The sequence below is a fragment of the Protopterus annectens genome, chromosome 4.part0 (assembly GCF_019279795.1).
Source record: "Protopterus annectens isolate FY-2018-M chromosome 4.part0, PAN1.0, whole genome shotgun sequence".
Classification (NCBI taxonomy): Eukaryota; Metazoa; Chordata; order Ceratodontiformes; family Protopteridae; genus Protopterus; species Protopterus annectens.
In genome coordinates, this window is record NC_056733.1 from 616,917,550 (window position 1) to 616,934,301 (window position 16,752).

A 16,752-nucleotide genomic window follows, 5' to 3' on the forward strand; every position below is an offset into this window, starting at 1 on the left:
AAAAAAATTTTTTTTTTATCTTTTTTTTTTTTTTTGAAAAAAAAAAAAAAAAGGTTTGGGGAATGCTCCTCCAAATATCCACAGGAATAATAGCAATGTCAAAAACAATAAGGAGGAAAGCGAGACATGCAGGAGCTATACCTAGTAATAGTACTGTTCTTCTTAAAAATCCAAACTGCACATAAAATATCAAGTCCTGTTCTCCACAAAAGTACAAGATGTCACGCAAATCCAATAGCTAGCATAAATCAAAGTCCATTAGAGTATCAATAAAAAAGTGGTTTATTGCACATAGATATATACACACACACACATATATATATATATATATATATATATATATATATATACATACACACATACATATATATATATATATATATATATATATGCACGTGCACACACATTATATATATATATATATATATATACGCACATGCACACACATTATATATATATATATATATATATATATATATATACATACATACACAGAGATAGATATATATATATATATATATACACACATATACATATATATATATATATATATATATGTATATATATATATATATATATATATATATATATATATATATATATATATATATATATATATATATATATATATAGATAGGTATATACTGCAGTGGTGGTGCTGTGGTTGCATTGTCGCCTCACAGTAAGATGTTGTCCTGTTCGATTCTCAGTTAGAGCGTCTTCTGTGTGGAGACATGCGTGAATGGGCATACCTTTGTTGAAGGTTGTGCGTCAGGGCTGGCAACTCTGCATGTAAAAATCTACTGCCAATCATTAGCCGACCGGAATAACATAATATATACATACATACATACATATATATATATATATATATATATATATATATACATACATATACACACATTGTGTGTATGCATATAAGTATATCTGTGTATATATATATATATATATATATATATATTGATGTATATTTTAAAACCATCGCTTTCCTCAACTTCAGCTCCAGAGGCAAGACTTGGGTGTACCTACACAAGCTGAAAGATCTCAGCCAGCACCTATGCTTTTCAAGAAAAAAACAAATAGTTGCTTCTAACCATACATCACATATACCTTGCTGGAAAAAAAATTCTGCAACTTGTCATGCTGCACAGGTTCTAGCTGGAAGAAAGTTCAACTTACCAATATGTTTTACCCAAGTAATGAAAGTAATACATATAGCAGCCTGTTGACGGATCTTGAGCATACAAAGCTTCCCTTCTCTTGGCATCCCAAAACTCAATGAGGTCTCCATGGTACTCCACTATATATTCCCCTCGACAAAAGCACCTAGTGGCCAGGACTCCTCTACCTTTGCCATCAATGTAATCCACCTAGAAAGTGCAAGAAAAACATACGTTGCACTGTTCTGCTACTGCACTTCAAAGACCAGCAAATTTGGGAAAAAAAAATCAGTTAAAAATGTTACACAGTAACTTTTCATTTAATGTGCTAAATTCTGTGATATCTCAGAAAACACAAAGGAAAGTATAGCTGCTTGAGGTACAAATCAGATTATGTGAATCACACCGTCCGGAGTAATTTATTGCAACACCCCTTTAAGGAATCTGTTTGCCAAACTTTTACATCTGCATAAATATCACCCTCCTTTCAGGCTAGCTGGTTATACTGTCACTCAGTGAGGGGCCAGTTAGACCACCCTTCCCCAAAGATAGAGGAGAGTGCCCATAAACAGCATTCTTTAAAACGGAAGAGAATTCAGATCCATAGCCCCAACATACTGTGGGACACCGTCACTCCCTAGCTTTAAATTCAGACAGTACATCATAAGCGCTCTTTTTTTTTGGGTACAATACAGAGCAAGGCCAGTCTTGCCAATATGCAATATCCCAAAGAAGTTATGAAGAGGAGGCCTGACAAAGTAATAAAATGACCTATTTTCACTAGCATGCCACTGAAAAACTGACAACCACAATTAGGAAACATCCTGTAAATATCAGGCATACATGCCAAACCTGAGGCTGCAGCACCTAGGAAAATTCCCCCTTTTGATGAAGTATAGTGATCTAGTAGAAAGTATAGTTAGTGTCATTATGAAAAAGGGACGTGGATTTGAAGACTGGCACAAAAGATTCTCAAGAGATGCGACATCTACTTCAGAAATTCACTGCTTAAATGTGCACAAACCTTTGACTCACACAGCTGCACAACTCCTAAAGAAAGGTCTCAATTGTAACAGTTAACACTTTCACATTACACTGAAGCCTATAATGCAGCAGGTTTAATAAGACTGTTAAGCGTCAGCAAGCATGCAATAAAATGCATGAAGCCTATAAGGTAGTAAAAAGGACTCAAGAGAAAACAGTAAGGGGGAGAGACACGGGTAGAATGAAAGAACAACCCTTTATCCAAAGGACAAGAATTAATTTCTCTCAGTGACTGTACCTCATCCAACTGCACTACAACTCATTTTTCCACTTGTTTACAATAATGCACTGATGGGTACATTCTAAACAACAAATATGAAAGCTGGGGAGTGGCTCTCTACCAACACCCCTTGAATGACAATCTATAACCATCTCTTCCCGGATACACAATTCATCTTCAATGGCACAGTGTGAACAAACACAAGGGAGGCAATTTACTAATTTGATTCTGTTACAGACATGCTGTGGAAGACCAGAGACACTTGTGGAACCTGTTTAGATGTGTCCTGCAAAGACTTGCCCACTGAGTCACAAAGCTGAAGCATCCTGCAAACCAATTCAGAATGGTCTATATTATAACTGGCACTGCCAACCTACTGGTAGAAAGATTATTGCAACAAATTCAGAAAAACCTGGTTAAAGTACAAAATGGGCTCTCCATGATTCCGAAAATGTAAACAGCAAGGAAAACACAGCTTCTGGTTTAAGGCATGTCTAACCAGAAAACACCCTACCCATCTGAAACCATGAAAAAGGCTTAGTAGCTATAACAGCCTGCAACTCTTACCTTCCTAGTGACAATAGCTTCAACAAAAACTTAAACAATTCTCCAACACAAAACTCAAATTCGAGAAATTAGGTCCCTTAAGGGGACCGATGTTTGAGCTCCTTTCACTCTAAACACAAGACAAAGCTAGAGTATATTTCTATGGTAGGCAAACTAATGAGAATACTTTACCTTAAATAAACTATAAAAGTTACACCAAATTAAATAGGCTCATAGGTGTATACTACGCCAACGATCACTAGGGCCCTTAAAAGCCTAGCAAGGCAAACCAAGCGTTACCCACAAATTTGATTTATACTTGATTTATAGAAGGTTATTTACTGACCGTCTGTCCATCAGAGAGACAGCAAGCAGACCAGAGGGGATTTTCTGATTACCCATTCACTGGTCCATGTTGCACTTAAACAGGGGTGGGGAGCCTATACCAGAGAATGGGAATTCTGAGAAACATGTTTGTCTCTCCAGCATGTCCTGTTTATGCTGCAAACAAAAATGAGGTATTTTAATCTAGTAGTTCTGATGCGGTTTTCAAGATGCGCAAAATATTCATCAAAACAAACAGCTAGCTATCTCCAGCATGTTAAAGGGGGTTTTATACCCCGTTTTGTAACTTTGACAATGCTAGAGTCAGGTACTGTATCAGATCTCTTAGCCAGATGTAGGTAGGCAGTATGTACAGTTTTCTCCTCATCCATTGCCTTAGTGACCTTTTCAAAGAAGTCCACCAGATACAGTAAGCATGACCTTCCTCTGACAAAGCCAAACTGAGATGGATCCAGTGTTGAAGTGTCCTATGTCCTTGTCAATAACTCTATGGCTTTGCAAATATGACTAGTCAAACTAATGGGTCTTTATTTCAAGGATCTGTTGAAGGTCCTCCCTTATGAAGAGGGATGACCGCAGTCTTCCATTCATGTGGCACAAAGGCTGTTTTAAGACTGTAGTTAAATAACGACTCTAGGGATTCTGATAAATCCTATTTAAGACTATTCAGGAGGCATCCTGGGATGTTATCTGAGCCCACTGAGGCAGTGTTGTTGGCTTTAGTGTGTGCAGCCTATACATGCTCTAGTTATAGTTGGACAGGTTATATTTGAGGTTATTATTGAGGAGGATGGTGTGGGTGAGAGTAGGGTGAAGTTGAAACTGGCTTTGTTTGCTAACAGGTTTGCTACATTGCCAAGCTCTGTGAATGTGGCACCATTAATCCACCAGTTCAGCACACTGCTGTATGCTGCCCTTGAGGTTTCTGACATAGTTGTAGAAGGCCCTATGGCTATATTTCACCTGGGAGGATATCTTAACCTCAAAGTTGGTTTTGCTTGACCCAATTACCTCTCTTAGTTGCCTATTTACTTTGAAAAAGTGCATCTTTATGGGAATTAACCTTCCTGATTTTTGCATAATTTTTTTCCCTTTTGTTGTATATCCTGTTTAATTTAGGATGCCACCGGGCTGGCTTGTTTCTGGGGCTAGTTCTGGGCTTACTTCTGGCAGGTAAAGCAGCCTCTATGCAGTCACTGACTTGGCTGCACAGAGTTTGAGAGCAAATCAGCATTGGCCGGTGTGTTCTCAGACTTTGGATGGGCACTGAACTTTGGCAAATCATTACTTAACAGGCAATTTGCTACTCGATTTAATGGGATTACGGAGTTGATTTTGATTTAGGAGCTTTACAGTCGGGAACTCAGCAGACAGGATAAGACATGGGGGGGGGGCATACCTATCAACTGTTCAGATATTTGGACTGTAAAATTTACTCATTTTTGGTCTGTTCCTCATAACATTTGTGGCCTTCTGGATTTTTGTGGCAAATCATTGAGGACTGAATTCACTACTTAACATGCATTTAAGTTTCTGACTTCATATTCTTCAGAAAATGCATGGTAAGACCACCTTTTGGTCTAGCAACTTTCTATGTTTCTAAGAACAATATTTAAAATGTGTCGCTACTTTTGGGGCTTTGTTCCCCTATTTTTGGGTTTGACCAAATCTTTTGTGCTTTGAGGTGGAGAGCTACAGTGCAGCATTGCCCCAAATTTCTGAGCCTGCCGCTGCGTTTTCTGCAAAGAGTTTCAAGCACATATTCTCTAAATATACAGAAAGGGAAGCTAGCCTACTTCTCGAAGTTTTAGGCACAAAGGCCCAGCAGACAGAACAAAATCTATGATCGTGAGTAGGCCGAAGACAGAGAGAGACTGCTGGTGATGGTATTTATGTAGAATCTGACATCCACATGAACATTTGCCTTTCTTGGGTAACATTTCACATTTGTTAACCTTTTGGTCCAACTGAGCACATGCCCATTTTCTATGGAGACCTGAAGAGAAAAGTTCCAAAAGTAAATTCTTTACATAACACAGATTAGAGTATTAATCAGATATGTGCAGTAAATTTACAGCATTATTAACATACAGAAATATCATAGAAATATAAACAAAACATATAATTTGAGAACAAGTACAAGGTGGAATAACCAATCTGCAGTCAATTTTTAAAATCAAGTAGATTTGGAAAAGATAAAAGAAATAAAAAGAGGTCAAGTCGGATCCTGACAGGAGCAGATCCAGTTTTTCTGGAAGAAGTGCTTTAATCTTTTTTGAAGCTGCTTGTGTGATGTTTTGCAAGTTAGAGGGGAGGAGGTTTCAGATTTTTGTTATGGATGTTTTATATAGGAGATTGACAGTGTTGATTTTGGGTGCACGTTTCTAGAAGTTACTCTGAACTGCGGAGAGGATGTGGTGGGATAGTAGGCAACTAGATCAGCAAGAGAAGGACAAGCAGTGGGCTTATTTAGTATAAGGTGGATTAAATGTAGTTGGGATAGCTTAAGATGGTAGGAAAATTCAAGCCATTGTATCTTGGGGAGAGCTATATAATGATGGGTAGGATTAGGAAAGTTTGCTGTAAATTTGGCAGTTTTATTATAAGTTTGTTCTAGCCTGTAAAGTAGACAGGATTGAAGGTTGGTGAGGACTGGTGAGCCACAGAGGAGGCTTGGAAGGAGATGGGCTTGGACCAGGGTGTGTTTAGAATCAGAGAGGAATTTTGAGTTGCGGTACAGCATGCTAAGTTTTTGCTTAGTTTTCTTAATTACCTGGTGAATGTGCAAGTCAAATTTTAGTTGGTCTTCAATAGTCATTCCCAGTAATTTTGTGAGTCTACATTTATGATGGCATTTAGTGAAGTGAAACAGAAGGTAGTCATTGTTTTTGGGACATAGTAGCTTTGTTTGAGGGTTTAAGATAAGCTGATCATCATTTAGCCAGCTTTCTGCACAGAAAGATTGATGCGCATGTCTGAAGTTGTGAGATTGAGTTGGAGGACGTAATCAGATTTTCACCTAAACATAATAAAAAAGGTAAAAAAAGGATTTCCCAACAGGGGACTTATCTGAAACTCAGACAGCAACCACTTCGCTGAGCAGAATGTACATACAGGTGAAACGTTTGGACTAGCGGCAAGAAATTCCGAGAATGGTGTGTGTATGTCACTTTCATGGCCTATGTCCGACAGCAGCCTACATGTCATGTACCACACACCTCTAAGTAGGCTTCTCATTGCCAGGTGTTTGGTATTACACCATTAAGAAAAACGACATTTTGAGAAATCGCTGAGGATTACAGCTGGTCAACAAAGATAAAGTTAAAATGTTCTGAGTACATTTGATGTTGGAAGAATGTCTGGCAATTAAAACTAGGATGCCAACACCCTGGTCTGTGATTATCAGAGGTTTACGGACAAGTTCCTATTTGGTCTGTGTTCTTGTATTTCAATGGAATAAGAAGCGAAGGACATGTTCGTGAATTCAGTCACTTGTTGCCAATAACAAAGGAATTTGATATCGGACTATAGCCCATCTATAATGGACATGCATTTAATATTTTTTATCATGTTAATGGTGTGTCTATGGACATTATTTGAACAACTATATACTTTTGATAAGCAACTTTTCACAGTGAAACTAAGACTAACTGAATTATGAATTTATTCTTACAATAAAGATTGTTTGAATATTTTTGTCTTAAGTTGCTGTATCTGTTAACAAAAAAATCTTTTGATATTCTTTTGGATCAAGAGTGTTTATGTTTGTGGAATACATAGGGTTGCAGGCTATTTAGTTTTTGTATATGAACAAACTTTATGGCAGTTTTGTGAACATGCCATATAATTTGTCCTATTTACCTGAATGGCAATCTGTTTATAACATTCAACCAGACTACATTAGAAGATAAAGGGGGGATTTGTTTTTTGATATACATGAAGGAGTTTGCATGGGGTTCTGTTGAAGTGACAGGTGAGCATATTTTTCACCAGTAAGTTGACATATATATATATATATATATATATACATAAATATATATATATATATATATATATATAAATAAATATATACATAAATATATATACATATATATATATATATATAAATAAATAAACACACACACTCACTTTGCACCCCACCCACCCCAGTACATCTACATTTATCTTCAGCTAAAAGCCACTCCCGCACTTACTCCTCAATCAAGCCTTACTGAAAAATTCACCACTTCTCTACCCCACCTACCTGCTTAATCTCACATCCTAACCCAAAGCAACCATGCCACTAGGTAATAGTGTTGTAATCCTCACCTGCACTATTCTATACTATATTACATCCTACCAAACAGCTACAGTCATAACCCCCATCCATTTCTACTGCACTCTCTCATCAACTCCTCTCAAACACCCACTGCATAATTTCATTACCCCAACCACAAACTACCTCCACCCAGTATAACTACTCAATTACCAAACCCCCACCACATCTGAACACAAAATATCCATAAAATACAACAAATTTTTACTGCATATATAAAACACTCAACACTCTCTCTAAACTTCAGTGGAGTTGTGCACCCCAACCCTGGCCCCACTATCACCATGTCCACAAACCCCCTTCCTAATAACTCGCCCATCACCCAAATCACAAGCAACAAAAACCCAAATGACCTCCTCACTATATCTCAACATTAGAAGCATCAGTAATAAAATCCAAGACCTCCATGCCTACCATAAGCCTCTCCTCCTGACATCCTTATCCCAACCGAATCGTGGCTCAAACCTCACATCAAAAGTGAGGAAATACTTCCACCTGGATACATCCTCTTTAAGGACAGACTATCTAGAAAAGGAGGAGGTGTGGCACTGCTGTACAACCACCACCTCAATATCCAAATTCTCACCAAATCAGCTCCCCGGTTTGACAAGGAAGAAATACTTTACACTACCCTCAAATTAAACTCTAACAAATCAAACATTATAGGGTGGTACTTCCCACCAGGCCAATCTCTCCCTACCCCAAGAAACTATCATCGTCGGAGACTTTATCAATTGGCTATCCTGCAACAGCAACCACCCAGCCCTCCACTTAAATCTCCATGGTTTCTCTCAGCTAATACAACCCCCCCCCCACTAGGGTCAATAAAAAACCCCAATAACCACATCATTCTTGACTGGGTCTTATTTAACAAAGCCTCTCACACCTACCTAACAGGCTGTTTACCTGACTCCCTCAGTGACCATTCCCTAACCTTCCTACTAAAAAATCACATTAACGATTGCAAACCCATTACACACAGACTTGCTCGCAACAAAGCTAATTTTTAACAACTCCTTCACCTCCTCCTTCCAGAACAAACTGGTCAACTCTGAAGTACCTCAACCTAGACGAAGCAGTCCATTTCTTTAACAGTACTTTTCCTCAACATTCTTAACTCTCACGCCCCCCTGAGAAACACCAGAATCAGAACTAAGAACTCCCCTTGGCTACAAAAAAAACACCAGGGGCCTTATGAAAACCAGGGATAAAACATGGGAACGCTGGCGCACAACTAAAAACCTCTCAGATAGGCAACTCCTTCCTTTAACTACATAAAAAGGTCAAAAAGCAAGTAAAAGCAGATAAAGCCCTTTTCTATCAGACATCCCTAAACTCCTCCCAAAACAACCTCAAGCAATTCTGGTCCACAATTAACTCTATACTCTGCCCAGGAAAAGTAAGCATCCCCCTACCAATCACCCCTCTCTCCACCAGTAGCATTGCTGATTCCTTCAATAAACACTTCACAGAATCCGTTCTATCCCTAACAAAATACACTTCCCTACACTAATTCTCTCCTCACCCACCCCAAAAACACCCCTCCCTACCTTCTCTCTCTCCACACTACCCACCTCCTACATGAAAAAACTCCTGACAAAACTAAAACCCACAAAACAAGCAGCCGACTACCTGCCCGCTGAATACCTAAAGATAGCAGCTGATGTCCTCGCTTATCCATATCTGAATCCTATGTACCCATGAGATGGAAAATATCACATCATCCCCCTCCACAAAGGTGGCCCCCTCCACTGATCTCTCCAACTACCGCCCCATTGCCATCCTCTCCCCCTCTCCAAGATGCTCGAAAAATGCATCAACTCACAGGTCTTCAAATTCCTCAACAATAACCTCTCCAATACCCAGCATGGTTTCAGACCACGCCACAGCACAACTGCTCTCCTCTCCTTCACCAACACTATCCTCCATCACAATAATGGCCTCCTCCCCTCTGCTGTACTTCTGGATCTATCTAAAGCCTCTGACATTGTGTCGTACAATCTACTACTCACTGCTCTATCCGACCTCTCTTTCTCCACACCAGCTACAAACTGGTTCCACAGCTATCTGCAAGGCCGCCAGCAAGCAGTCATCTGGGTCAACAATCTATCTCCTCACCTCCCTGTTACTTCAGGGTTTCCCCAAGGCTCCATCCTTGGCCCCCTACTTTTCTCCCTTTTCACCAACAAGCTGAGCACTGCCACCAAACATGCCTCCCTCATACGGTATATAGATGATTCCACCCTCATCTGCTCAGCCCCAACTCTAACATAGCTCCAATAGATCACCTAAGAATCTTTCTCTTCAGTTGAAAGCTGGCTAATACCCAGCTTCTCCTCAATCCAAATAAAACCAAACTCCTCATCTTCCAATCCTCCAAATCTACCCCAAACACCCCACACTTCACTATACAAGCCAAAGATAATATCTCCATTTCACCAACAGTCCACACAAAAAAACCTGGCATACAGATAGACAATTTCAAAATTGACACCCACATATCACTAACAAAAAAAGTTAAAAAAAACTGGGTGCCTTATACAGAAGCCACCAATACCTCACCAAACCAGCAAAAATCTCTATTGCCAATTCCCAACTAATCTCCACCCTACTCTACGCATCACCCATACTTACAAATTTTAGTCATATCTACACAAGCTCAAAGTCTGCTATAATAAAATCGCAAAATTTGCCACTGGTGCCTCCTATCGCAGCCACCACCCTCTCCCTTAGAGACATTGACTGGCTTGAACTCCCACAACTCCTACATCAAACTCAACTTACCTTTGCTCAAACTAGTAAATCACCTTCTCTGAATCCCATCGCTCCATACAATTCTCCAACCCTACCACTCTTCTAGACCACTACGCTCCTGCAACAAAAATCTACTCTAGCTCACCAAAGCCAAAAACTCAACAGGTTAAGCACTACTTTCCTGCGCTATATCCAAGATCTGGAACAACCTTCCCACTACCATAACTACCCCTTCCTTCCTGCAGTCTTTTCAAGACTGCACTTAAATCTCACCTAAATTCACACTGGGTTTGTCCTTGTCCAAACCCAGACTAATAAACCCCCCCCTTCAACCCTTCTCAGTTTTAGATAGAGCATCCCCCTCTACCACTATAAAACTGAACTGAAGATTACTCACTGCTTGTTAATCATTCCAGGAATTAGTTATCATTTAGTCTATCATGGTTATCTAGTTACGGTTTAGAAAATTTGTAGCACTGTGTTTTACTTCCTATTTCTCAATGTTTTTAATTAGAGCTTCTACTCAATTGTATCAAAATTGCACCTGTATTTCTCCATGTCATGATCACCTCTACTGCATACGTACCTTGATTGTTACTGTTTACCATCTACCATGTCATTTTGTGGAGCTTTTCTCCCCAGGCCTCCGCTGAAAAAGGACCAGTGACCAGTCGGAATTTCCCGGTAAACAAATGTAAATAAAATAAATAAAAATAAAAGTAATTTGTATACTGGCAGATGGGTTGTTGCGGCAGGCAACTCATTCATGTAAAGAATACGATAACAGAGTAACAGAAGGACATAGGTTCATAGGTAGGTACTAGGCTATCGGCCCAAGGGCCTACGTAAGCCTAGCCAGCAAGTTACCATAGCTTACGCCACCAGCAGAGAGACAGAAGTGATCCCCGGGGTGCATTCCCTATCCACTCATCAAGATTTTTCTTGAAAGAATACTAATGGAATTTGCTTGACATAGATGGGTATCTTGTTCCAGAGTATAGGAAGTCTCTGGGACAGGAATCTATCCCTCCAGCGTGTCCTGTTTATTGTGGTGCAAGGTTTAGATCCCTAGAGCATGTAGGTTGGAGAGATTGGGATTTCTTTAGGTGTAGCATGTCCAACAGCTCTGGGTTTGACATAGCTTGATATGTTAGGCAGAGATCACCTCTGAGTAGGCGATATGCTACAGAGTAAAGCTGGAGTTTTTTGAGGCGGTCAGTGTAGGGCATTTGGTTTGAGGCCAGTAATTCTCTTTGTGAGGTACTTGTGTGGCCTTTCCAGCTGCTGCAGATGTCTTGTGAGGTACATTCCAAAAGGGGCGTTGTACTCTATAATGGGTCTAATGAGTAACGAGTAGAGGGGAACAATGACCTCTTTTTTCCTGGATGAGAACCCTTTTATGATGAGGTGTGCCACATAGGACGACTTCCTGACTACTGTGGCGATGTGACTATCAAAGGAGAGACTACTGTCCACCCGGGTCCCAAGGTCTCTTATCACGCATTCGGTGTTAAGTAGATTGCTGCCTATGTGGTAGTTCATGGGTACAGAGTTTTTACCAAAGGGGATGACACCGCACTTTTTAGCACTGAGCTTGAGGCCATGGCTCTGACACCAGGCATCTGTCTCGGTGAGGCCCTTCTGTAGGATGTCTACATCATTTGGGGACTTGACTATGGCTCCTAGTTTGCAATAATCTGCGAACTTTGTCAGCCAGAGGCCTTCTGTGTTAGCCTGTACTTCAGAGAAGTAGACACCAAACAGGAGAGGTCCCAGGATGGAACCCTGTGGCACTCCACTTGTCACTGCCTTGAGGTCAGATTTGGTGTCTGCAACTTTTACAGTGTGGGTTCTGAGAATGGTCTAGAAGACTATTCTTTGGTACTAGATGCACACTGGAATGTCTTCCAAAGGGTAATGTACAGAAAGTTTCTGGCACAGATTTACAGAGAAGGGTAGGAGGTGGAAGCATGCTTGCACAGTCATTTTAAGGTATTAGACTGCCACCCCCCCCCCCCAGAAAAGATCCTTTTTTTATTCCCATCCTGCCATCTCTTTGTTCCCCTGCTGAGGCTGAGGAGGAGGCATTTTTTTTTTTAATAGAACAAAGATTTGTGAGACTTCCACCTCTCAAATTGGCCCACCTGCTACTCGGGTCCACGAACAAAAACTCATCTAAAATGCAGTTTTTACATTTTAGACTTTACCTCATCAGAAAACTTCTGATTGTGCACACAGGCAAATTTCAACTATGTGGTATGAGAGAAGGCCCTAGCTATATCTGCACAACTGTGCACATACAAAGATGTTCTGATACTTGAGAAATATTAGAATAATGGAATTCAAACAGGAAGTACCTTCAGTGTAGCAGATAATTCTCTCAAACTGCCTGCACAAATCAGAATAAAAATCTTCCACGTCTGATAGTTAAGAATTCTGGAAGCCCAAGTGTAAGACATTCTCTTAACCTGTCCACAGCTGGCGAAGATGTAGAAATTGCTGCAAAGTCAGACCAGAGGTGGGAATACAAATTTTCAGGTGTGACAAACTTTGCAAAACGTTTACCATTTTGACAAGTGAAAGGTTGAAGCCAGGATTATTACAGGCAACATTAATTGGATTCTCCAAGGCTGGCACAATAGGTGGTATGGGAGTGGAATGAAAGACATCTACTTGTATCACATTACCCTCAATTCAGGGTAACAGCCACCGGTTTCCATAAACACACCTCATTCATCCTTGCTATTCTCTGTGAAAATGAAAATTCCATTAGAGGGGGTTGTAAGGACCATGTTTTCTTTTAATCAGGGAACTGGGCTTCAGAATCTGCAGAAGTCGTCCCATCTCAGTCATAATCCTTTGACATTTTCCCCAAGGAATTTCTCAACTGATATTACTGTTATGCAAGGATTTCTGAGCACCAGTATTAACAGCCTGTAATAAACTGCCTAAGAAAATCCTCTGACACCATAGCTTTAGATGGAGTGTTTAAACTTTGTTTTTTCCTTTGCAGGAAAAGGTCTGGATAAAGGCAGACTAAGGCGGCACTTCTGCACAGTCTAGAGGTTTTTCTCCAGCTACCCAAGCAACCCCTGCCCCCTCAAGTGTCAACCCTGAACCAAAGATGGCTCTTCCATACTCAGATCATACACTGGAACAGACAAAGAGAATGTGGATGGCACCTGGATCATGACAGCTGAAAAGACTACACACCAGGGGAAGCCAGATAGGCGAGCGGTCTGAGGAATGATGAATGGCCACTAGTGATTCACCCACGAACAGAGACACTGACCAAGGCCATGGTGTCAGCAAGGGATCTTTCGTAACTTTTTTTTTTTTTTAAGGAACAGCAGGAGATGGAGCCACATATACAGGATAAATATCCATGCTAAAATCAAAAGGAAGATTTCTCAAAGGGGATAAGAGTTGGAAGGAGTTGGCTGAAAAGTGAGCAGTCAAAAACAATGTTCAATAGAACACATGCACTGAAACAGTCTCCGCTTACAGTAAATGCAAAAATATCACACTAACTTTGTCAGAAACCTTTTACCCAAGAAATGCAAGATGACAGAAAAAATGGTGTGTGGACAGTGTACACAAGCACTGACCTACTGTGTAATGGTCCCTGCCCAGTTTACACAAATAGTACATTCACAAAATTAGCTCACAAATTGTGCTAAACACAGTGGTCCCTGACAAGAAACATCTGATATTCAAAATATCACACTTTTTAAAGGAGAAATACTACACAATGCCCAGATTTAAAAAAAATCTTTTTTTTCTAAAAGGGCAATAAATGTGTGGAAGGATTCCCCATTTGGGACATCTGTCAGAACAAAGCTGAAAGCTGGTTGCTGCTCCTGTGAAGCAGTGAGCTGCTTCTTCAATAGGCAGCAAAGATGTACTGAAGAAATCACCAATTATGGCTTTTCCTACACACAGCTGTCCAGTGAGCAGTCAGAATGAAGATGTGGGAAGCAGCAAGATCTTTTGTAAGCTGGACATCTGTGTCCTGCGCATATCACAACCCATACAGCCTAAAGGCTACTGCAGCAGTAGAAATGAAGACCCATTGTTACCTCTGCTTCAGTATGCACAAGAATCCTGCTTTAGGGCCAAAGAAAAGATCTTTTCCATTTTGCCAAGTATGATTCCCTAGTGCTTAGTTTCCTAACCTCTCTCTTCTGACAAAAGCAGCAAGGAAAAACAATTACTTTCCAGACTGCCAGCTTGCGTATTACCAGCCCTGGGTTTAATATGGTGCAGTATTTCAGTCAGCATCAAAAACAATGCGGTCTTCTCTGGTCTTCAAAAGTCAGTGGGAGAACCAGTGATAACTCTGCCAAAGATGTGCAATCAAGATAACTTTTGTTCTTTTCAACACTCTTCTAGATACCACCTGGAATCAGGGGCAGGAGTGGAAAGGCATACAGGAACTTGCCCCACCAGATGGAGATTGCAAAAACTGCCCAAGACTTCTGGAAGAGGAATATGCATCAAAGCTTTTTTGATCTGGTATTTCTTGTGGGATGCAGAGAAATCTTAGGACCCCCCCTTTGTCATTGAAATAAAATCCTCTCTGTGCAGTGCTCGATCATGAATGGCACCATCAGTTATCCTTTCTGGAGATGTACACAGAGCAGATGAAATAGCAAACAAGGCCATCAGAGGCACTCCACCAGCTTCTGGAAAGTGACTCAGATAGCATAAAGAAACTGTCAGGTTGCAAGACAAAAAGCTAGACACTTCATAAAGGATGCCAGCAACAACTTGCTTATCAGTCCACAGGGTAAAGGCAGATGGAAGGAGTACTTCTAGCAGTCCCCCCCCCCCAATAAACTGTACCCTCTCCGACATGGCCTGTAATGAAAAAAATAGGAGGAGCCCAGCCTAGGGGAAGGAAGCACTAAGGAAAATGAAGTCAAAGAAAGCAGCTGGCCCTGATGAGGTCACAGCAAATATGATAAAGATGATGAGTGAGTTAGGGGAGAAACAGCACAGCAGTATGAAGAAAAAAGGAGTTTCCCAGATGACTAGAGAATAAGCAAAAGAGTACCAGTGTACAAGAAAGAATAATTGTGCTAAATCTTACCATAACCATTACTGTCCTATGTGCAGTACTCCCAACATGAGGGGAATCACTGCCAAAGGCAGTCCCAGCATTCAGCCAGTATACAAAAGATTTAACTACTGCAGGGTATGTAGGACTAATCATGCAGGGTAGCTGCCAGCTTAGACCATAAACAAAGCCCACACATACCATTTTCAGAAATGAATGCCCCAGCAAGAACACCAGTCTAAGGAATAAAAGGAGGTAAGCATATACCCAGGGGAAAAAAAAAGTACAGTTTTGTACCTACCATAAATGTAGATGTTCGAGTGTAAACACTGCTGCATTACACTTGGGTTATCCTGCCGTCAGGCGGTCCCCGCAGTCTGCCAGAATTCCAAAGTCTTGGTCCGGCGTGGGTTGCTGTCGCCTCCTCCCTGACGTCAGTGCGACAGGGGTATATAAGATGCAGCAGATGCCATTTTCTTCAGTTTTTCTTGCCCCAGATGTCAGGTGCCCCCAAATAGGTAGAGAATACCAATTGCTAGTAAAAAAATACAAAAGAAAAGTAAACAACCATTTTTAGTTACCAGCAAATACTCCCCATAGGTAATAAAGGGTATATGATCTAGGTAAATACCAGAAAGTAAGAGGGGAAGGAGGGAGGGTAACCTGGACTGCAGCAGTGTTTACACTCTAACATCTACATTTATGGTAGGTACAAAACTGTACTATGCTCATCGCGTTACACTGCTGCAGTCATTACACTTGGGTGGAATCCCAAAGCTGAGGTAGGGAGGCTGGATCTATAAGGCATTAGGGGTGGCTATAAGGCCCTGCAGTACAGCAGTGGCAAAGCCAGCTCGTGATTTGGAGTATAAAGGCAAAGGGTAATGTTTGGTGAAGGTATGCACAGAACTCCATGTTGCTGCTTCCAAAATATCCTTGGGTAGGTACTCCTCTGAGGTAGGCAGTTGAAGTGGCTATTGCCCTGGTGGAGTGACATCTAATGCTGCTAGGTACAGGTTTCCCATAGTGGGTATAGCAGAAACATATACAGTGTCCTATCCATTTTGAAATAGTCTGCTTTGAAATGTCTTTTCCCTGTGCTCCTGCAGCGTATGCTACCAATAATTGCTCAGATTTTTGGAAAGCTTTGGTTTTGTCCAAGTAGAAGCGTAACTGTCTGTGAATGTCCAAAGAATGTAGTAGTCTCTCCCCTTTGTTCTGTGGTTTTGGATAAAAAGTTGGCAAATGAATACGAGACAAAATGAATAGTTTGGTTTAGAGCCACACTTGATACCACCTTTGGCATAAA

The 16,752-nt window shown here is 40.7% G+C and overlaps 1 protein-coding gene across 9 annotated transcripts in view; it reads right to left on the reverse strand.

The window, feature by feature from the left end:
- LOC122799480 (N-lysine methyltransferase KMT5A-like) overlaps positions 1-16,752 on the reverse strand; it is an 882,477-nt gene that overhangs the window by 133,116 nt on the left and 732,609 nt on the right. For all 9 annotated transcript variants that reach the window (XM_044068570.1, XM_044068567.1, XM_044068572.1 and 6 more), the window contains one exon: positions 1,180-1,370. In XM_044068570.1, the coding sequence (XP_043924505.1) occupies positions 1,180-1,370 (191 nt within the window). The remainder of the gene's footprint in view (positions 1-1,179; positions 1,371-16,752) is intronic.